The sequence below is a fragment of the Lactuca sativa genome, chromosome 6 (genome assembly GCF_002870075.4).
Source record: "Lactuca sativa cultivar Salinas chromosome 6, Lsat_Salinas_v11, whole genome shotgun sequence".
Lineage (NCBI taxonomy): Eukaryota > Viridiplantae > Streptophyta > Magnoliopsida > Asterales > Asteraceae > Lactuca > Lactuca sativa.
In genome coordinates, this window is record NC_056628.2 from 8,118,534 (window position 1) to 8,142,323 (window position 23,790).

At 35.7% G+C, this 23,790-nt stretch overlaps 1 protein-coding gene and 1 pseudogene across 1 annotated transcript; one reads left to right on the plus strand and one right to left on the minus strand.

Moving 5' to 3' along the window:
* The first annotated feature begins 8,385 nt into the window (after positions 1 to 8,385).
* LOC111921873 (uncharacterized) lies at positions 8,386 to 8,907 on the plus strand. The gene has a single exon (XM_023917447.1). It carries the CDS (start codon positions 8,386 to 8,388, stop codon positions 8,905 to 8,907), a length of 522 nt encoding a protein of 173 aa, XP_023773215.1.
* Positions 8,908 to 14,439: 5,532 nt separating this feature from the next.
* On the minus strand, positions 14,440 to 16,629 carry LOC111921872 (serine decarboxylase-like; annotated as a pseudogene).
* Between the last annotated feature and the right edge of the window lie 7,161 nt (positions 16,630 to 23,790).

Consider the following 23,790-nt stretch of genomic DNA (forward strand, 5'->3'; position numbering starts at 1 on the left):
GTATCAAATGAAAGATACATCTTGCAAGGTCAAAACAGTGAATATAGACCGCAGACAATATCAAATGAAAGATACATCTTGCAAGGTCAAAACAATGTGACTCTGGAAATGAGTTACCGGCATACAGTGTAAATTGCCGGTGAAATACCGTTACCTTAAGACCATGAATTATAAGGTAACCCGGGATACTCGTAACCATACTAATCGACACTAGAGTACCAGACGCCCTGCAAGCGTCTAGAGAATATGACATTTGTCACCCCTTGGTTTGGTGGGCCGTGGACTGTAGCTAGCAGTCAGGGTGAGGGGGTGTCAATCCCGTATAGATCTATACACACAATGTCCGCTCTCCCTACAGGAGACTCTGGTTACCAACTAGACGACGGAGAAGGCCGTGTCCTGAAGATACATCCCAAATAGTGGGTAGAGACTTCCAAATAGTGGGTAGTGGGTTTCTAATGTAAATGATGAACTAAAGGTAGAGACTCATAACTGAACCGACTGAAGTAAACCCATATGTCTATGCCTGTGTACATAGTATATAACTAATGAATCAAACGACCTTCGGATGGACATCCGATCCCACCAGACCACATCTCAACGAAGAAAAGGAAATAGGGCGGACAAGCCTTCCTAAGCCCTTCAATCATTACTTATATGCATCTAGACAAGCACAAACATACATCTAACTATGCTTGAGTGTGTAACAAGTGGATTCATATCGTGAAGTATAAGTGTACAGTGTGGAATAACCGAATCGTGAAGTATAAGCATGCCAAAAATAAGTGTATCACAAAGTAGAAACGACAAGAAGTGAAGTAGGAGCGTATCGAGTTTAAGTGAAGTAGAAGTGATATCAAGTATAAGTGAAGTAGAAGCGTATCACTAAGTAAGAGTGTGAACAAGTATAAGCGTCCAGCAGGTATAAGTGTATCACGAAGTGGAAACTTTATCAAGTATAAGTGTACCACGAAGTAGAAGTGACAACTGGTGAAGTAAGAGCGTCTATCAGGTATAAGTGACTACTAGTATAAGTGAAATAGAGGCAATAATAGGTATAAGCGCTTCAAGAAGTGAAAGCGTTACCAAGTAGGAGTATAAAATAAGTAAAAGCGAAATAGCAGTAACTAACAAGTAAAAGTATACATCGTGAAAGAGAACTTCGATGAAAGCCTTGGGAAAAACCTTTATACTCAGGGAAAATCACATTTGGTATTCTTTGGTAAAATAAGTTTGAAAAACTTTATAAATTCCTTGGAAACTTTTCATAACCCAGTTTGAAATGAACTTTGATAAAAACAGTATAAGTAAGAGTTTTGAACAAGTGAAAACCTTTTTGAAAACCATTTATAGCATCCTACTCGATAAAAACAGTGTACAGTGGTAAAACCTTGTGCATGTCGGTTATCAATCACATGTGATTGACATGATAACTGACATGTTTAGCTTGTATTCCCCCCTATAAAACGTATAAAAACATTTAAAAGGTTCATTCATGGGTATGAACTCACCTGGCATAAGTGGATCCGACGAAGGCGCCGGTTGGGTGCTCGGTGTCAAGTAAGGACTTGGACACACTTAGTGACCTATTAAACATACGATAACATATGTTTACATACAATTAGTACATATAATACCAATTAAACAAGTATACGCACCCTAAAGAGCGGAAAACACCTTGGTTAAGTGTTTGGGGTGTCCCAGGTAACATTTAAGGGCTCAAATGGCTTAGGAAAGGAGTTTACTCTCCGAGAGTAAACTCTCAATACTTAGTTTATGGCCCAGGGACAACTCCCCATGAGTTTACGGCCGTAAACTCATGGTGAGGGGTTCTAGTGTGTTTTAAGGCTTTAACTTGCTTGTGGAATTATTCTAGGTCCAAATCTAATTTGTATGTGTGGATTTAAAGTGTTTTAAGGGGCTATATGGGAGTTTACGGCCCATGAACCACCCCTATGGGAGTTCACGGCCGTGAACTCCTATCCTTTGATTCTATGGAAGTTTAAAGCCCCTAGATCACTTCTAGTAATTTATTCAAGGCTATAGGGGTGTTTGGGGTTCCAAAAGTGTTCTCCTTTAGAGTTTATGGTCCAAATGACCAATCCTTGGGAGTTTACGGCCGTAAGATCTATGGCTTGGCCGTGAACTCTCATACACCCACAACCCTTTGATTTTAAACCCTTGTTTCAATCCTAGCATTTTCTAGTGAAAGTATAAGGCCATTTAGGGGACATTTACTATCATTTTAGCATGTTTAGGGGTGTTTACGGCCTAGGCACTTGCTTGGGCCGTAAAATCCATGTTACCCCATATTTCCTTGTGTTTAAATGATCTAAACCCGAAATAGCAAGTCCCTTAATTATGTCTTAAGCCTAAGGGTGGTTTGGGAGTGTTTTTGGGGCATTTTGACAAGGTTTTGAGGGGTTTACGGCCTAAGCATGTGCTTGGGCCGTAAACTCTCTTTTATGCCCTAAAACTTTATGTTTTGATGTTTAAACACTCCTAGGCTAAATCCCCAATTAGTTTCCAAGCTTAAGGGTGAGTTTAAAGGCAAGTTTGGCATCATTTTAGGGGTTTACGGCCCTAGAGTGTTCTTGGGCCGTAAAGTCCTTACTCCTTGCCTTCTTGGAGGATTTTGGGGTAATACTACAGCTAGTAATGTTTAGAACAAGCTAGGGTAAGCGGACTTACGATTTGGAAGCGTTTGGTTGCGGATTCGGGTCGAAAACGAGTCTAGAGAGAGAGTATAGAGAGAGAGGGTGGAAAAGGCTCAAATGGAGTTTACTCCCCCTTATATATGGGTGGGAGTTGGAGCTTAGTGGAATTCTACCCGATACTGCCGTTATACGGGGCTTTTGGTCGCACCCGATTTGGTGGTCGTAATAATAAAAACTAACTTTTTCCAATTTAATGGAAATGTGTATTATGAGTTTTTATTTCTCTTATCACGACTTAACGACCTAAAGATATAAATAAATGAAACATTTATTTATTTGACGACCTCTAATTAACGGAACTTTTATACAGTGGAATATTCCGTTAACGGTAACGGGGTAATGTAACGGAATAACTTTGGGTTGTCACAGTTTACCTCCTGCATAATCAAACTTGAATATAGAACGAGAAGGAAATCATCGACTCAAACTTTTGGTTTTTAAGCAAAATTACCTTCTCTCAGCACCAAAATCAACCAATTAATTTAGTTTGGTCCATTGGCGGAGCTTATATATGACCAGGGGGCTGTAGCCCCCCCCCCCTTTTTTTTTAATAATTAATCTATAAGGATTAAAAGAGTTACATATTATGCCCAAAAACTATAAATTTTGACTTTGGCCCCCCTGTTCTTCAATTTTTATACAAATTCTATTTTCGCCCCCCCCCAAATCCAAACTTCAAGCTCCGCCATTGGTTTGGTCGAGTCCGATTATCATTGATCATTCAATATAATCCTAAATTTGGTCGGCCGGTGAGATACGAACGAGAGGGAAATAGTAGTGGGTGGATATTTGGTTTCCTTGTGATGTTCGTGAGACGGAAAAGAAAACGAGAGAGAGAGAGAGAGAGAGAGAGAGAGAGAGAGAGAGAGAGAGAGAGGGGGGAGAAAGAGAGAACTTTAATATTATATATATATATATATATATATATATATATATATATATATATATATATATATATTATAAATAAGGCAAAACTTCATAAATAGTCCATGTGGTAGTGAAAAGACAGAAATGCCCTTTATTTAACGGCCAAAATTTAACGGAGTGAGCCGGAAGGACCAAATGTTAAAAGTTTTGAAACCACAGGGACGATCCATGAGGTTTTTTGAACTTAGGGATTAAACTTAATATTTTTGGAAACCACAAGGACCATTTTTGAAGTGTTTTTTATTGTTATTATTATTTTTTATTTTTAACTTAACCCATATATTACATGCATCTTATAATACCTTCCACTCACCTCTAGCCTCGTATGCGTTTCTTTTATGATGCCCATGCCCATTATCAGGTTTTTTAATCCACCAATCTTTTATATTTTTGGTTTCTTTTGAGCCCACATAAAGAGTTTTTTCCTTTAGCCCTAATATGAAGCTCGTCACCCAATTCTTTCAGCAGCATATATATGATTCTCTTTTAATTGTTTTCTTGGTTTCTTTAATCCCAACATAATCAATAACTTTCCATACTTTTAAAAAACTTCCCACCTTTTATAAATCGATATTTTCGGATCTATTTTCCATTAACCTTATTTCGTAGGTTAATTAAAATCGGTTTTTCCATAACTAAATTCAAATATAAATTTAAAAAAAAATCAAAAAAAAAAGTTTAAATATAAATTTCGCTTTTTGAATTGTGGCATAAAGGTTTCTTTTAGGCAAGTGAAGATACCTCAAGATGACTACGATGATAAATAAATGTTTGGAATCATCAACAATCATGGGGATCTCATTATAGATTTAACAAGGTTAGGGTTATTGTATATTTTACTGTCGACTTTTAAAGGTAAGGGAGGGCTTACGGTCATAATGCCCTTTAAATAAGATCCAAACCCTAAAAATCAGGTTTGGAATTTTCGTGAGTATGCCCAGTTTACTCATACGTGTGCCCAGCGTATGCAAAAGAACCCAAATCACCTTTAATGAACTACGCCCGACGTACCCATAAGATACGCCCCACGTAAGGACTGAAATAACCATACTTTTATACTTAAAGCCAAAATTTGAAAAGTACCTAAAACACAGACGTTAAATATATTAATAGAATTTTTGAAATAATATTATACTACTAGAATAAAACACCAGACATTAAATAAAATTCTGAAATATATTAATAAATTTATTATATAAATAAAATAGGTGTGAGACCCATGTATTACATGGGTTTATTTAAAAAAATTAAATTTAAAATTTTTAACAATTTGAAAATTTTAAATTTATAAGAAAAATGAGATTTTTTTTGAATTATTAAAATTAATGAGGTTTTAATGTATTGAATACATTACATATATAAACCCTTTCTAATAAATACCTTACATATGTATTACCTTATATATTAAATGTGGAACTTTAATTTAATAAAATGAAAAATACAATAAAATGACAAATGGAAAATAGAAAATTTAAAAAATTTAGAAAATGCCATGTCTCTAAATGAATGAAAAGATGATAAGTGGCAAAAAAACCTCCATTTATTAAGGGGGAAGGGCTATAATTTATGTATAAATTGGTTTTTGAAAATTTATGTAGGATTTGACTAAATTGAATGTAATCAATCAATTCATTTGTGCCAATGGAAAATGTTTCGTGTATTTAGAATCTCCCAGACACTAATGCAAAAACTTGACCAGAAAATTGCTATTAGAAAAAGTTATATATCGATAGTTCATTAAAACATTATGCAAGCTGTTCTTAGATAAAATAAAATTTATACAGGAGATTAAATAAAAGTTGCACGAGATGTTCGATGATTTTGAAAGCTTGATTGCTTATTTAGCGAATCCATTTGAGATTGCTAATTGATAATGACACCTTGTTGCCATGGGATCATCATAAAAAAATAGAATATTCTTATTTTAATGAAGATCAAGGTTGTGTTTGGCTCGTCAAAACGAGCTTATTTTTCGAAATTTTTTAAGTTGTTATGTTTGGCAAGAAGCTAGCTTTTTAAAAAATTACTTAGACTAGTTTTTTAGAAGCTTTTTTTTTTTTTTTTTTTTAATAATTTTCCAAATATACTCTTAATTAATTATAGAAACACATTCTTTTAAATGTTCATTTATGGCATTTTATATTTTTTCGTATAAGATAAACTTAGAGTCTCATATAAACTCTTTGGATTTTCTAATATATGCCCTAAGGACACACATAAGAAGTATTAATTAGGAAAAATATTACCATAATTAAATTTGAAATACATTTATTATGGAAATTATTAATGCACTTCACATTTAATTATGATAATATTTTTATTATTAATGTATTTTATAATTAATTATAGTAATATATATCATCAATTAATGCTTCTTATATGTGCCCTAAGGGAACATATTAGAAAATTTCCTCTTTAAAAGAACATTTATAAAGAGAGGAGGCTTCAGCATATATATAGTTACTTATAGAATTATGTCGCACCGATGTGGGATACACTAACACTCTCTTTAGAGATAGAGGCTCGATGATGATAGATATTGATGTGTCAAGTCATATGGTTCTAGACGTCGACTTTGATATCATGTAAGTATATATATGGAGTCTCATATTAATTCTGCAGAAGAGCCATTTTGGAGAAAACAGGATTCCAACATATGTATAGTCACTATAGAGTTATAGTACAATATCATATTGATATTCAATATGGGATAACTATTAATTGCTTGCCATATAGCTACTTCGATTTGGTCTTTCATAGCTCGGCGGTGGGACTTATATACACCTTCGTTTCCTATTGTCTTAGCCTAATGTTTTTTTTCACTCTAACATGACACAAAATAAGTACTTTGAAGAAATGGTTTTCATAGTTTGGATATTTCTACTTTGTAATGACTATTTTTTTTCTACTTTGTAATGACTAACTCAACTCAATCTTTGATATTTCTACTTTGTAATGACTTTTTTTTTTCTAATATACTGCTATATTAATAGAATTAATGTATTCCAAAAATCATTGATTACATAGCTTAGTATTAATTATCCTCCACTCTAAGGTAATTTTATAATAGCAACACCAATGTAGAGATACACTGTATGTTAAGAAAATATGGAATAATACTTAACAAATATACTTATACTATTAGGTTGAGGGTTTAAGTCTTGTTTAGGACGAAAAGTGTAGACTCACGGTATATTAGGAGATTTGTGAGTTAGTTGTTCTAAAAAAACAAATATAGTTGTACAATTTTTAGTAGAGGATACTTTAATGAGTATAATACGAAACTCAATGGATACAATACCTTGTCTAATGTTTTCCAGAACTGATTTTTTTTTGTCAATGTTATGTGGTAGGCTTGCACATCCGACAAACATTCTACAACAATAGCCAACTCTTTATGTATTTATTATGTACCATGTTCATATAAAATGATGGAGTCTGAAATATGGATACGAGGATACATACATAGTCAAATTTTAAAATATATTTGTATGAAGTTGCTTAATATTCAAGTCGTACATCCCAAAATAAAAATATAAACAAAAATTACGATTGAATTCATTGAATATTTGTACAAAATTACTTAGTATTTGCACTGATTTCTGCAAATTTACATATGGTTGGATGTAGTCATGAAATGGTCTGTGGGTTTCATTAAATATCTTTATTTTATCTTGATTTACTTCCTTAATCTCGCTAAACTAATTTGTTTTATTAGATTGGTTTAAGTGACGAATACTTCCAGTAATGTGGTTTATGGATAACAACTACACATGCTTCTATTTTTATTTCATGTGATCACGATATGAAATAAGATGATAAGTGTTCTTGTGTTAATAATTTGGAGTTTTCATAGTTGTTTCCCTTTTGGTAGGCTTTTTACATTTATAAGTAGTAAAATGGGTTTTAAGTCCTTATCTTAAGTTTATTATGCGTTTTACCTATCTCATTTATTGACTACCAAAAGTCAAAGTCAATTACATAAAGAAGAAAAAGAAGGAAATAAATGTAAAATAATTATAAAAGGCTCTCTCTTTCTAGAAAATTCACTAGTAGCAAGATGGTGTAGGTGTTTCAATGTGTTTTTGCTACCCGGAGTTACGATAACCATCTTAAAAACGAACAAAAAATATGGCATGCATTTTGAATTTGCACCAAATTGGTGATAGTATTAGTGTATTCTGTGTATCTTGTATTGTATTGTATTATAACCAATTAGATAGTCCATTTGTATTAGTTCCTAAGCCCGTTGTACTCTGTATATATCCTCCTTTGTTTAATGAAGTCATTACGAAGAATATTGACCAAACATAGTATCAGACTCTTTCTGATCTTGGTTCCCTCCCAGCTGGTCCTACAGTTTTCTACTACTATCTTCTCCCTCCTCTCGTTCCTACTGTTTATGTTTCTACTCTTCTTTGTGGCCATGGCTGATAAAAACAAACCTTTCACTGTCACTCATATCAAATCCTATGTTCCACTCATTCTAGATCTAAATGAATTGAACTATGATGCATGGCATGAACTATATATTTCTCACTCACTGTCGTGTCTATGGTTACCTGGACGGCTCCACAAAACCCAAAGATCCAACCGATGCAGAGTGGGACAATCTCAATAATCTGGTAAAGTCTTGGCTCTATGGTATAATGACGCAGTCTCTTCTTACCATGATCCTTAAACCTCAATCCACCACGGCTCTTGAAGCACTTTTTCGAGACAACAAACACTCTATTAGACAATGAAGTTATGTGCTTTGGTTCAAGGAGATCGCTCTATCAACGAATGCTGTCAGAAGATGAATGACATTGCCGATTTATTGGCAAATATTAACTCCCCGGTCTCGGACAAAACCCTTGTTACATACATGCTCAACGGTCTTTCTCCAAAGTTTGAGAACATCTCCATGCTTATCAGCCACAAGGACCCGCTTTCCTCCTTCCTCGAGGCTTGCTCAACCCTTGTCTCAAAAGAATTTTGTGTCAACCGCACTCATTCGTCTTCATCCATCCATTATGATCATGGTTCTGCACCTCAAATACTCATAGCCAATAACATCAAATCTTATTCTCAATACCCTCAGCATAACCAATCATCTTCAAATCGGCAAACTGGAGACTCTTCCAACAACCGTCATTCTCAGCCACCTAAACCCATCACTGCTCGCTACCCTCCTGCTCAATTGTGGTCCCCTTACTTCTACCCATGGAATGCATATGGATGGCTGGCTCCTCCTCCGTGGGCTGTTCCTTACCCGCCGTAGAATCTACATCAGCATCGCTGGCAGTCATCTACGACCGATATTGAAACGTCCCAAAAATACCACCCAGAAATTTCATTTTTGATTTAGTAAAATCAGTATTTCCAAAACATCATCAGAACAAACCAAATAAAATAAATGTGTCAAACAACATATCAATAAGAGTGAATAAAAAAAAGTGGAACGAGGTGGTGTGTGCTCTGTAATCATCCCAAGCCCTTCCCCTTGGAACTGGAAGTACCTAAAACATAAACTAAAAACCGTAAACACAAAGTTTAGTGAGTTCCCCAAGATACCACATACCAAACATATAACACATAAGGGCCCCCGCCGAAAGAGTATAATGGGCCCCACCCTTACTCGCATGCCCCGCCCAATGAGTATAACGGGCCCCGCCCTAACTCGAATAACGGGCCCCACCCAATGAGTATAACGGGTCCCGCCCTAACTCGCATAATGGGCCCCGCCCACATACAATTCATACTACATAACAAGTAATAGCATACAGAATAATCACTAGGCCCCGCCAGTAAGCATACAAGCACATACACATACTAGTGTCACACAGACAATGAGTATTCTAACATAATAGATCATGGGTCGGCATTGGTGCCTTCGAACCGCTAAACATGGTGAGGAAACTCACCTCGGACTACTGAATCACACTGATAATCCCTGGCTATTGGTCCGACGAATTCCCGAGCTATCAATATCAAGTAACACCCAATTAACAAATGGAGTCAAATCTATATCCTTCAATCCATACTTAGGGTAAAAAGACCATTTTACCCCTTACCTATTTTGGTGTAAGACTAAGGCCCAAACTTTCAATCTAAAAAGCCCAAAAACCAATTAACCATCCAAAGCCCATATATGGCCCAAATTTTCAAATTGGGCCCCAAATCCCTACATGGGCCTTACCCTAAGGCCCACCAATTATTCTTGGTCCAAACTCTTACATTCAGATGGACCAAACATGCAAAGTCCACCAGACTAAGTACGCGGGGCATACTCAGCACGTACGTGCAGCGTACTCGCTTGAAGGCTTGTATGCTAAGCATATCTACTTGTACACCCAACGTACTCTCCCATTCAGCCAAAACTTGATTTCAACCCTTAATCCCTTAAGACATATCCCCAAAACATAGATCTGACTTCCTTGAGCTGGAATATCACATAGAGTTGCTAACTTTACATTCAAGCATTGCTAAATGAAGCTCTTAAGCTTAAAAAGGACTTAATAATTGACTTAATGCATGCATGTGACCAAAAATCCCACAAAGCTTCCCACTTTATGCTTAAGTAGTCCATAACAAGCTCAGATCTAAAAGAACAAGCCCTTAAACGTCTTAACTCTTCTATCAACCCAAAATGGGACCAAAAGCATAACAAAACAAACTATAAGGAGATCTAAACATTTACAAGCCAAGGTATGAACTTGATACCCCAAAGAGATTACATCAAGTAAGATGATTCTGGATCTATGACCTTCCTTCCAAGCAAAGCACCTTCAATCTTCAAAGCTTCCTTCATAATGAGTAAAACAACCACTAAAATCCTCTCAAGGGCTCAAGAACACCACCAAGAAAGCTTAAGGGATGATTTAGGGTTTTAGGAGGTTAGGGGATGGTAAAGAGGCCAACCATAAGGTCTTAAGGTGTTTATATAGGGCGTAACATCGTAAATTAGGGTTTCAATATGTCTCACGTACGCTCCGTGTACATAAATGTACGCCCATCGTATGTGTCCGGAGTCCCGTCCCTACTTAGCATCAGTACGTTAAGCGTACCATTTGGTACACCACACGTACTCAATTCACAACTTGTACGCTAAGCGTACTATGTGGTACGCCCTGCGTACTGCCCAAGGACCAAAAATATAACTTTTTATAATAACAACGAAAATAAAGAAACTTACCAAGATTCAAGTGTTACAATTCTCCCCCACTTGAATCAGACTTCGTTTTCGAAGTCCGCTGCCTCGAATAACTCCGGATAGTGCTCCTTCATCTCATCCTCGGGCTCCCAAGTCCACTTTGAACCCTTGCGGTGTTGCCATTGCTCCTTCACTAACTCGACAACCTTGTTCCTTAGGGTTTTTGTGCTCCGATCCAGAATCGCTATCAGTCTCTTAATATAATTCAGGCGGTCATCCACCTTAATATCCTCCAAAGGTACCACTGCAGAATCATCCACTAAGAATTTCTGCAGCTGAGAGACGTGGAACGTGCTATGAATCTGACTGAGCTCAGCTGGAAGATCTAATCGATACGTAACCCGAACCACCCGAGCCAAAACCCTAAAAGGACCAATATATATGGGGCCCAACTTGCCCTGATTCCTCATCCGGATGACACCTTTCCAAGGTGACACCTTCAGAAAAACCATATCTCTCACCTGAAACTCTAAGTCCGACTGACATCTGTCAACATAACTCTTCTGCCGACTCTGAGCTGTCTGGACCCTGCTCTGAACCTGTTGAATCATCTCAGTGGTCTTGAGTACCACCTCGGTACTCCATATAACCCGCTGACTGACCTCGCCCCAATAAATCGGGTTCCTGCACTTCCTCCTATAGTGTGACAACTGGAAAAATTTTAGAACAAGCAAAGTCTAAATTTTAATCGTGTACAAGTGAATTCACAACGTAACTTTGATGCAATAGAACTTTGAAAGCTAAAAGGGCATGCTTATATATATATATACACACACACACACACACACTTTGAAAACCTTGGAAAATCAACAAGTTAGAAACAAAAATCATAAATTAAAAACTTGCTTTAAGGTTTTCGGCCTAAGACCCCACAAATCTAGTGATTTCGATTGCCTAGGACCGATATCACCCTTCAAGGAGTAACATCAAGAACGAAAACACATGTTAAGGGACCACTAGGACCGAAATCACCCTTTCTTGAGTGATACCAAACCGAAATCAAGGAGATTTCGGTCATACCTTGGCTGAAATCACCAAAATAGAATCAAATGGTGCCACTTGATTGGTAGAAATTTCTTTCCCAATGAGATAATTACACATACCAACGTAAATGTCACTTCACCTTACACATTTTTACCCTATTTAAGCTCATGTTAAGAACACTTCAACACAATCTACGTATTTCATCAGTAAACACATTCTTCTCGTCCTTGTTTTCTCTCAAGTACAAGACTACCTTCGAAGTCTTTTCCAAGCTAATTCAAAGAGATTTGGTAAGTTTCTTTATAAATCTAGTGTTTTAATAACAGTTTCATATTAGTTCAACTAATTTACGCACAAAATCGTGTGTTAAATACTCGTAGGATACGAACACTTTCAAGTATTCTAACTTGAAGATCATCACCCTCACTTCGTTATCAAACCGCAAATACACATAAGGTGTGTTCATACCCCTACATTTTACAAGACTTTTCTATGTTTTTAGGGGGGTAGGGGGGAATACAAGTAACACACAAGAAAATTTACGTTAAAATGCAAACATTCAAATTGCAAGTTTGACACTATTCAATACTAAATATCTACTCGTGGAGGGAGCGAAGGCAATAGATTCATCTTAGGTGGTAAGCGAAGGAACTGTAGGGCTTAGGGCAGCCTCAGATTTTTCTTCAATAGGCTCTAGGGGAGGTGAGAAGCGAGCTAATAGCTATTATAGAAGGACTTAACAATTCATGGCATGAATTAGATTTGAAGGAAGAAAGACATGAAATGCTAGAAAGATGGAATCTATGAATGAGCTCTTTCGTCTAAGCCTAGAACTAGGCAAGAGCAAGGAATGGAATTTAAGTGAGTGAAAACCGGAAGGGGGGGGGGGGAATACAAGTAACACACAAGAAAATTTACATTAAAACGCAAAACATTCAAATACGTTTATTTACAATTTTTACGAAAAGTGATAAATACATTAAATGACTTTACTACCAAACTCGTATATTATTACATGCGAAGCTTTGATAAAAACGTAAAGATATGAAAAACGAGTTCAAACACGTTACATTATTCATATAAACTATATATATATATATATATATATATATATATATATATATATATATATATATATATATATCCCTATTCTAATCTCTATACTAATAAAAGAGTAGTCATTTTGTCAAGTGTCATAATATTAGAACTCCTAATTAATATGATGCCACTTGTCATTCTATTAATTCTCCATTTTAAATTCATTAAACCTCCTAATTAATGTGATGTTATTTGTCAATCTATTTATTCTTTATTTTAAATTTTAAATTTTATATTATTGTTTTCATTAGTTCACAAATAAAAAGAGTCTAATATATGATAAATCAATTACACATATTTATTTGAATCAATAATTATAATTTTACATAACTAATAAAAAAATCTCTTAATTAATAATGTATTTAAAATTTTATATAAAATAATTGATTAATAATTTTGAATTTTTTACTATGAATATTTAATCAATTTTGGAACCGTGGTTTCCACGGGTTATAAACTAGTAAAAGAATAGTTTTATTCTCCTATTGACAAGTGTCATAGTATTACAACTCCTCATTAATATTAATAGACAACTATCATGCCACTTGTCAACATATTAATTATCCATTCCAAATTTCAAATTTAAAATTTCTCACTCTAATTAAATTAAATTAATAATTGATTCTCTATTTGAAATTTCAAATTTCAATTTTTCTCACTCTAATTATATTAAATTAATAACATTAAATTAACAAACAAAATTAATACATATTATACGGTAATATAGCTTTACGTATTTATTTAAATCAACGATTAAAATTTTATATAACTAAAAAAATATCCCTTAAGTGATAGTTATTTAAATTATTGATTAATAATTTTGATTTTTCAATATAAAAGTTTTTAATTTTATAACCGTGGTTCTCACGTGTTTTAAACTAGTATATATATATATATATATATATATATATATATATATATATATATATATATATATATATATATATATATATATATATATATATATATATATATGTTTAGGTTATTTTGTTTTTACTAACTATTGTGTGCTAGAATGCACAACTCTGAACCAATGGATGAAATTAATCAATGTACATGATTTGAGAGTGTATGATATTACAATGGGATAGAATGTACCATATAATCACAATTTTTTTAGCAAAAGAGTATTTTGGACGTTTAACTACATTTATAAAAAGAAATTTTTGGATTATTAGGGATAATTAATTCTCCTAATTTTAAACATCTGAATTTTTTCTAATTAAATCAATTTTAATTCTAACGTAATTTGTAAACATAACCGATTTTATTCTGTCAAAATATTTTTTTTGTTAGAATGATGTTTTTTCATAATTTTATTCTATTAGAATATTATTTAAGAATAAAAAAAATTCTTGAATCCGAGGTTGACAAATGACAACATTTTAATATATTCTTATACATCCGAACTTAAATACGAATTCATACATATTCTTACATTTTATTCTAAAAGAATATCAACAAAAATGAATAAAATTCTTAAAAAATAACAACATTCTGCTAGAATACTCTCGTTCATCATGTTTTGTTCATTTTCCACAACAATGGTAGCCCCTTCAAAACCTTAATAAAAAAACATAATCAACTTTAAAATATTATAACTTTTAGTATATTCTAAAAGAACAAAACTATAAATTCTAATAGAATGTGTTAAACATTAAAGACATTGTAATTTATTCTAACAGAATGTAATACTCGAGTCACCTAATCAAGTATTCCTCGAGTCACTTGATCTAAATAATCGACTTAATCTAATTACAATGATGTGTTCTAATCGTGTTATTTGAACGCCACATGGCATTGGACACCCGAAAAATTTGTGACCCGAAACACTCACAGTCCAATCGGTTTCTTGAAAGATACCTTTGGTGCCTGATTATACAAGAAAAATTGCATACACATTATGAAACTTATACAAAATGATTGTTCCTTTTTTGGACTGAATGAACTGAATAGACTACATATACTTACAAGTTTAACAAAAGGGATCATCAGTCCAAACAAAGCCCCATCACAGTTGATATAAAATCGGTTTCTTCAAGGGTCTTTATGACCAGATCAAGATCATCCACATCTCCTTTCACTGTTGTTCCTGTAAATTCGTTTGAAAAAAAGGTAAATAACATGATGTACAAGGTTTTTAGGACTATTTCACAATCCATTCGATACATTCTTGCTGCTTTAAAAATGGAATAATGTGATTCGTATGAAGCATACAAAATCCCATCAGGAAACACTTATCTCCTGTTACATTTACATAATATATAAAGTATTTAAGTTTTAAAAATCCAAGAAATGAGCTAAAAGCCTAAATTCATACAAATTACCTGACTAGTATGCCATGAAGATTGCCCTCTGTTCCATAATTTGTAATGTAACCCTAGTATTCGTTCTTTTCCAACTCCCATAAACGAGCAAACCAGTCTAATACACTAACCTCAAACTACTTGGAATGTACACCATAATTACTCTCGATGAATGGGTCCCCAAGGTTGTTAATGGATAAATGTTGCAACTGAGACAACGCACCATAATTGAAGTCCAAATTATAAGGATACCCTATTAAAAAATTACAACTTTTAGGAGCAAATTTGACATCAATTGTGTAGCCAAATTGGGGTTTTGAATATAGAACAAGATCATAAACATAAAGTTAGATTAAATAAGAGGCAAAAAGATTGTTACCCAAATGATGTTTTGTCCTTTCGAGTATGGATTTTCTATATCTGGCAAACACGTTGGCCATATAAGCTTCTCTTTCTCCGGCAACCTCATCAGCGGCATCAAGCTTTGTTACCTCGAGGCAAGTAGTGTGAAATTTCTTCCTAGAATTATTTGTCTCGGTTTCTATTTCCCATTAATCGATTTTACACCGTTTATTTGGGAAGCATCATCAGCAATGGGTGGTAGAGGATCATTGACCAACGAGATGGAACCGGTGGAAGAAGAAGGTGGGCTAGGTTTAGAAGAGGATCTCTCGGTGATTTTGTAGTGTTTCTAACAGAATTTCAATATTTAAAGGTTATTAATGATTTTAATTATTTACCATATTTATCATAAATAAGATTACTATTATACCCTTTTATGTTTTATTATTGAATTTATTTTTTCTTAATTCTGATTGGTTGTTAGAGGCACACAATACTTGTTGGAAACATTTGAACCTATCTATATCTATATATATATATATATATATATATATATATATATATATATATATATATATAACCATATATTTTTTTTTTACAATCTTGTTTTCTGCAATAAACTATATAAGTATAGTTTACGAAACTTTACCCCATTTGTAACACGTTGAGAAAAAGTATAGTTATATAAAATACATACATATATATATATATATATATATATATATATATATATATATATATATATATAATTATTTTATGTCGTTTTTCTCTATTATCCTTGAAACAGGGGATAATTACATATACAAACGTTTTCAGTACAAAAACACGTCAACTCGTTGAATAACTTTGTAAGACATCGTCTTCGGTGTATATTACAAAGTAAACACGAAAGTCCTGTTTTTTTAACCATAATCTCCTGTGTGGAGAGCGTGATACTTGTGTATAGATCTATACGGGACTGACAATCCACACCTTAATTGTTAGCTACAGTTAGACCCACAGGTCTTGGGTGACAAATGTCATAACATTTTGACGCCTGAAGAACGCCGCGATAGGCCATCTAGGTCATTAGCACAGTTATAAAAACTCACATGAAGCAACAACGACACATTTAGTTTACAGGAAAACATTTTTCAAACGGTTTTATATATAAATAAATTTGCATATCATTATTTTAAGTATGAAAAATACTTATACATTTCGGTCTTAGTACATTTAAGACTACGACTCATTTTATGGAAAATATCGGATTTTCTGGAAACAAACACTAATACATTTCAAAGAGAGGTTTACAATTATTCATACAAATGCTTATGAACTCACCAACTTAATTGTTGATACTCTTTTCAAATAACTTGTATTCTCAGGGAACCATTAAAACAGGTAACCACCGGGTTTTGAGGACGAGACGTTAAGGCGTCTAACAAATCTTTTGTCACATATTGTAATTGACTTTTGAAACATGTAACGCATACAAACGATGTAACTATTTCAATTATATATATATATATATATATATATATATATATATATATATATATGTTGGTTGTGTTTGCTTTTATCATTCATATTCAATTGTTATGATACTGTACATGATAATCACCCACCCCCGGACGTTTCCGCCATCCTGGTCCGAGTGTGTGACACATAGAGCATCTCAAAAGAAGGTCGATCGATGCTCGCGTGATAACAGTTGTTATAAAAAAATTCCGATAACGGAAGATACGTATCCTAACTTGCACCGAAATCCAAAACACATGCCCATAGCATATCCTCGAGGGTCTGAATAGTCCGCTCACTCTGGCTATCGGTTTGCGGATGAAAAGATGTGCCGAAATGGAGACGAGTACTCAACTCGTCATGGAACCTCTTCCAAAACCTATAAGTGAACCAAACATCTTTGTCAGAAACAACTGATACTGGCACCCCATGACGTGATATTGCCTCCCAAATATAAATCTTAGCCAATTTCTCTATGGATATACTCTCCTGAATCGGAATGAAATGCGCGCTCTTGGTCAAACGATCCACGATAACCCAAATCGAATCCACTCCGCACACAGTCCTGGGAAGCTTCGTGATAAAATCCATAGTGATATCCTTTGATTTCCATACGGGAAATCTCCAACGCCTACATCATGTCGTGAGGACGCTGATGCTCGACCTTGACTTTCCTGCAAGTCAAGCACCGCTCCATGTACCAAGACACATCCTGCTTCATGCAGGGCCGCCAATAATCAGGACGAAGATCCGTATACATCTTCGTTGCCCTGGGATGAGTGGAGAACCTCGACTTTTGAGCCTCCTCCATCAGAATCTGACGCACACCACCCCAATACGAAACCCAAAATCACCGATGCAGAGTTAACAATCCACGACTATCATGATCGAAGGAAGCCACCTAACCCATAATACGCTCATTCTTTCCGTGCTCTTCCTTCATAGCCTCAACCTATGCCTCACGAATCCACTCCAACAACGAAATAATCACAGTCATCCTCAAACATATGTCTAGAGCCGTGACCGCCTTGCGGCTAAGAGGATCGGCCACCACATTGGCCTTCCTCGGATGATAAAGGATTTCACAATCATAATCATTCACCACAACTAACCACCGGTGCGGTGACATATGCAGATTGAACAGATTCGTCAAATACCTCAGGCTCTTGTGATCCGTGTAAATAGTATAACGGACCCCATAGAGCTAATGCCACCAAATCTTGAGGGCGAAAACCATGGCACCCAACTCCAAATCATGTGTCAGATAATTCACCTCATGAGGATTAAGCTGCCTCGAAGTGTAAGCAATCACGTGACCCCTCTGCATAAGCACTGCCCCCAATCTTGTGATCGAAGCATCACAATAAACAACGAAATCATCAACACCCTCAGGCAGGGTCAAAATCGACGCCTCCCATAATCATTGTCTAAGAGTCTCAAAAGCTGCCTTCTGCTTAGGCCACCAACGAAATGTAATCGTCTTCTTTGTCAGTCGGGTCAAAGTAACAACTATCTTGGAGAAATCCTGGATGAATCTCCGATAATAACCTACCAAACCAAGAAAACTCCGAATCTCAGATGGAGACCTCGGAACCTCCCACTGCATCACGATCTCAACCTTCGCCGGATCGACCAGGATACCATTCTCGTTGACAAGGTGCCCCAGAAACGGCACCTCACATAACTAGAACTAACACTTGGAGAACTTTGCGAAAAGTCTCTCCATCCTCAATGTCTCTAGCACTTCCCTCAAGTGCTCCTCATGCTTCTCCTAAGTCTTGGAATAAACCACGATAACATCAATGAATACTATCACAGACCGATACAACATCGGTCTGCACACACGGTTCATGAGATCCATGAACGCGTTTGGAGCATTGGTGAGCCCAAAAGGCATTACCATGAAATCGTAATGACTATAATGAATCCGGAAGGCAGTCTTCTGCACATCCTCATCCCTAACCCGCATCTGATGATAACCCGATCGCAAATCAATCTTGGAGAACCAAGATACACCATGAAGCTAGCAAAAAAGATCATAAATCCGCGGGAGTAGATAATGGTTCTTCACTGTTACCTTATTCAGCTCCTGTTAGTCGATACACATATGGTAAGACCCATCCTTCTTCTTCACAAAGATAATCAGTGCTCCCCAAGGAAAACTGCTCGGTCGAATAAATCCCCTGTCTAATAGATCCTGCATCTTGGGAGGAGCCAACCGATATGGTGCTTTGGCTATCAGAGCCGCACCTGGAACGAGATTAATCCTCAACTCAACCTGCATCTCTGGAGGCACCCCAGGAAAATCCTCCGGGAATACACCCGGGTAATCCCGCATAATTGGCACATCATCCATGACCGCTTTACCTTTATCACGGGTATCCATAATATAGATGACATAACCGAAACAACCATGTTGGAGATAGTGTTTGACCCTCGTTTCTGAACACAAAATCGGCCCATGTTAAGATCTCTCCCCATAAACTACTATCTCTCCCTAACTAGGGGTCCAAACACGAACCAACTGCTGCTTACAGTCGATCACTGTGCCATTAGCACTCAACCAATCCATGTCCACGATAACCTTGTTCCCACGTACAGGAATGGGAGCCAAATCAACTGGATACTGCTCGCTAAATAACTGGAGAGTACAACCCCAATGAACCCTTGCAACCCGAAGAGACCTATCATCAACAATCTTGACATCTAGAGGACAATCTATTGGGTTTTGAGCATTCTAACACTCCTAAGGTGTACATGCAACCATAAATACCTTGCATCTATGTTTTCTCTATTATACATGCAAATATCAATTTTCCAAGGTATTATCCTAATTCCTAACTAGCATATTATGAAGTACAAGTAATATAAAATCTAGTAGAATAACATACCTATTTGTTGTAGCTTGATTCCATGCAGCTAAAGAGCCTAGTGCCCCAAGTGTGACACCTCAAATGTGTTGAAATAGTGTCTAAGGCTGCAACTATATTAGGCAGGTGTTTGACCCGGTTGTGCATGGTCCTTTTGGGTTGCCTTCACCATAGCAACTTGACAGGATGATTTATTATGAGAGAAGAAATATTATTAATATATTATGAGAATAATATAAGGAATAATAATATTATTATTTGATTAATATAAGTCATAAATTAATTAGGAATTAATTTGGTGACTTAAAGAGATTAATTAAATAAAGGGGTATAAACTATCAATTGATTGATAGTTGGACTTTAGGCTATAAATCCCTTATGGATGAAGGTGGACGATTTCTAAGGCTTAGGATAGGCTTAGAATTCGTCCAAGGGCTTATCAATTAGGGTATTGGATTGCTTAGGGCCTAAGTTATCCAATTAGGGTTTAAGGGTGAAACCCTAGGAGCCTCACTAGTATATATAGACCCTAAGGGTCAAGGGAAATTGACACTCTTGATAGAAAAGAAAACCTGGCCGATTTTCTCTTCCCTCTCCTCTCTCTCAAATCATCCTCTTGCTAGTTGGTGTTTGTAAGCCATTAGAGGAGTGACAATTGTGACTCTAAAGCTCCAAGGACAAGAAGATCAAGCAAGTGATTCAAGGTAATCTTCTAATCCTGATTTCATATTGTTATTATACTCTATTAGCCATTAGAAGTCTTGGATTCAATGTATGTTCAATTAGAGAAACCTAGATCCAAGCATTAGGGTTTGCATGTGCACATAGGAATGTTCATATAGCTAAAACCCATCAGTGGTATCAGAGCCTAGATTGGTTTCTATTGACTTGATGCATTGGTTGCTTGTTTGATGCTTGCTAAATTCGAATTTTATGTTTCTGTCTGATGGACTCGGCGAGTCCCATAGTGGACTCGGCGAGTCCCATAGTGGACTCGGCGAGTCTGTTGGGGTACTCGGCGAGTCCAAGCGTCAGAAAGAGCAAATCTCGGGATTTCTTGTTGTTTATCTTTGAGATACTTGCCTTTATCATATTAGATCAATATAAATCCGATTTTATGATATATATGAGTATATTGTTGATCTAATTGAAGATATTTATCAATTAATAAAATATTTATTTCCTTATGTGATAATTGATTAATTATTTTGATTAAATTGGTAATTGTTTTGCAAGAAATTATTAAATAAATCAAATATGGATAATTATGTGATTAAATGTTAATTTAGATTATTTGTTAAAACTTACCCTCAAGTTTTGAAATTTATGTTTTGTGATTAAAAGTTTAATTTAGACAATTTAAATTTCAAACCCTAGAATTTTACAAGTTTAAAATTCAACCCTATACTAATATAGTATTACAAGACTAATATATATATATATATATATATATATATATATATATATATATATATATATATATATATATATATATGTATAATTAAAATGCTAGTCTTACCGTTAGTAGGCCTCATTCAGGAAGCCGGTCTATAAGGTGGGTATAAGGTTGCTGCCTATAAAATGGCGCTTAATGGGTGTACACTCACACCCACCGCTTGCTTGATCGGTGGAGGGTCGTTAGCCGAACGGGTAGGATAGGGCAACCTCATCTCTTCATTAAAAATATAATATGAAATACAAAGTAACTACATGTTTTTCAAAATTTCCCAATCCTAGTTACTTTAGGAAAATTGAATTGATGCAATCCATGAAATTACACTTTTCACCCTTGCTAAGAAGTTAGTGGAGCGTGTGTGGTTTACCGGCACACAAATTGGTTCTAAGCAAAGGTGGCGAAGGGTGATTCATTGTTTATCATAGTTCGATGGAGCGTGTGTGGTTTACCGGCACATCGAATAGGTGATTGTTACAATGAAGGCACCATGTGAATTTGCATGGTAATTCACACCCACTTTGTGATCCTCAGTATTCCAGTCACAAACGAGAGGGTCATATCGAGATTTAAACATGCCATTGAAAAGTTTCAATGAATCTCATCCAAACCTAGGAATTCTCAATACATTTAGAACTTAAAGTTATGTTTTCGTGATGGAGAATTAGTGAATCGTCATTCACTTACCTTCAAATTGTTTGCATGTTAGATTACGGCATCCCTTTTCTAGCCCTAATATGTAAATATTGTTGTTGGATCCTAGCCCTAATTTTTCTTATTGGGTGATAATTAGGGATTCAAATTCTAATCTATCTTTGTCCTTTCTATTTGTAGATGTCGAACGCGAACAACGTTGCTGCTAGCTCGTTCACATTGATGAGCCTTTGTCGAAAGGTGACTTTCGATGGGACGAACTTTAGCGAATGGATAAGATACATTCGCACAATTGCTCGCTACGAGGACAAGGAGTATGTCCTCGATGAGAAGCTCGAGAAGATTAACCCAGAAATCGCTACTCCGGCTGAAATGACTGCTTTTGAGACTCATGAACGTGATGCAACGAAGGTTCATTGCATCATGATAGCCACAATGAACACCGAATTCCAAAAGTCCTATGAGGACATGTATCCGTACGAAATGCACCAAGACTTGTTGGAGAGATACCACCAAAACGCGATGCAAGAGCGTTACGAGATTTTCACTAACATGATTTCCGCCAAAACGGGTCATGGAGAATCTCTTACCGTGCACCTGCAAAAGATGCAAAGGTATGTCGATCGTCTTCGCAAGTTGAATGTTGACTTTGGGGAAGACTTGGCGATCGACATGGTGCTTCACTCTTTGCCTCCGTGTTACAATCAATTTAGGATGACCTACCACATGAACAAAGAAGAGGTCACCCTAAGTAAGCTCCAAGGTCTCCTTAGGGTTGCTGAAAGCAACCTCAAGGACAAGTTTGTTGCACCCACTCCCAATCCACCTGCTGCTCCTGTTTTGGCCATTGGGCAAGGAAGAGGCAAGAAGAGGAAGGCTCCGTCTAAGAGCCACCGCAAGGGAAAGTCCCGAGATGGTTCCTCCTCTAGTGGAACCAAACTTGATCCCGCTAAGCCTAACCCTAACCTAAAGGAGGCAGAGTGCCATCATGGCCATAAAATAGGGCATTGGAAGAGAAGCTGCCCAGACTACCTTCAAGCCATAAGGGAAGGAAAGATCAAGCCGTCTTTCGCAGGTATATACATAATTAAATCTAACGATTCATCTCATGCTATTTCTTGGGTCCTTGATACCAGTTATGGTTACCACATTTGTTCTGAATTGCAGGGACTAAGAAGAAATAGGGATGTGGAGCATGGAAGAATAAATCTAATCATGGGGAACAGAAGATCGTCGCCTGTGACCAAGATTGGAGTGTATTCTTTAGTGCTTAGGAATGGTTTATGTTTAGATTTGAACAATTGTTGCTATTCGCTAGAAATGGCAAGAAACATCATTTCATTTCATGGTTTGTTTAGCAAGGTTTTAGATTTTCTTTTAATAATGAGAATGGTTCTATTCTTGCTTATCTAAATGGTTTCTTATATTTTGAAGCAATACCGTGAATGGAATTTATGAAACTGTTATGATTGTAGATAACTTAGGAAATGATGTTTTATGCATGGATTCTTCCAATGGTATTGATGTGTGTAAAACCCACTAGTTTTAAACCTACTTTTAATTATCAAATAACACACAAAAGGCAGTGAACCTATCAATTGTGGTATAGCTAAATAAGCAGGGTATCGAACACAGGGAACGACAAATTAAACTAAAAACTAATTTAATCTAAGTTAATTAAAAAGCAGGGGTTGTTCTCTAGTTTTACAAGACTAGAAACTTACTAATTATTACTAATTTAAGC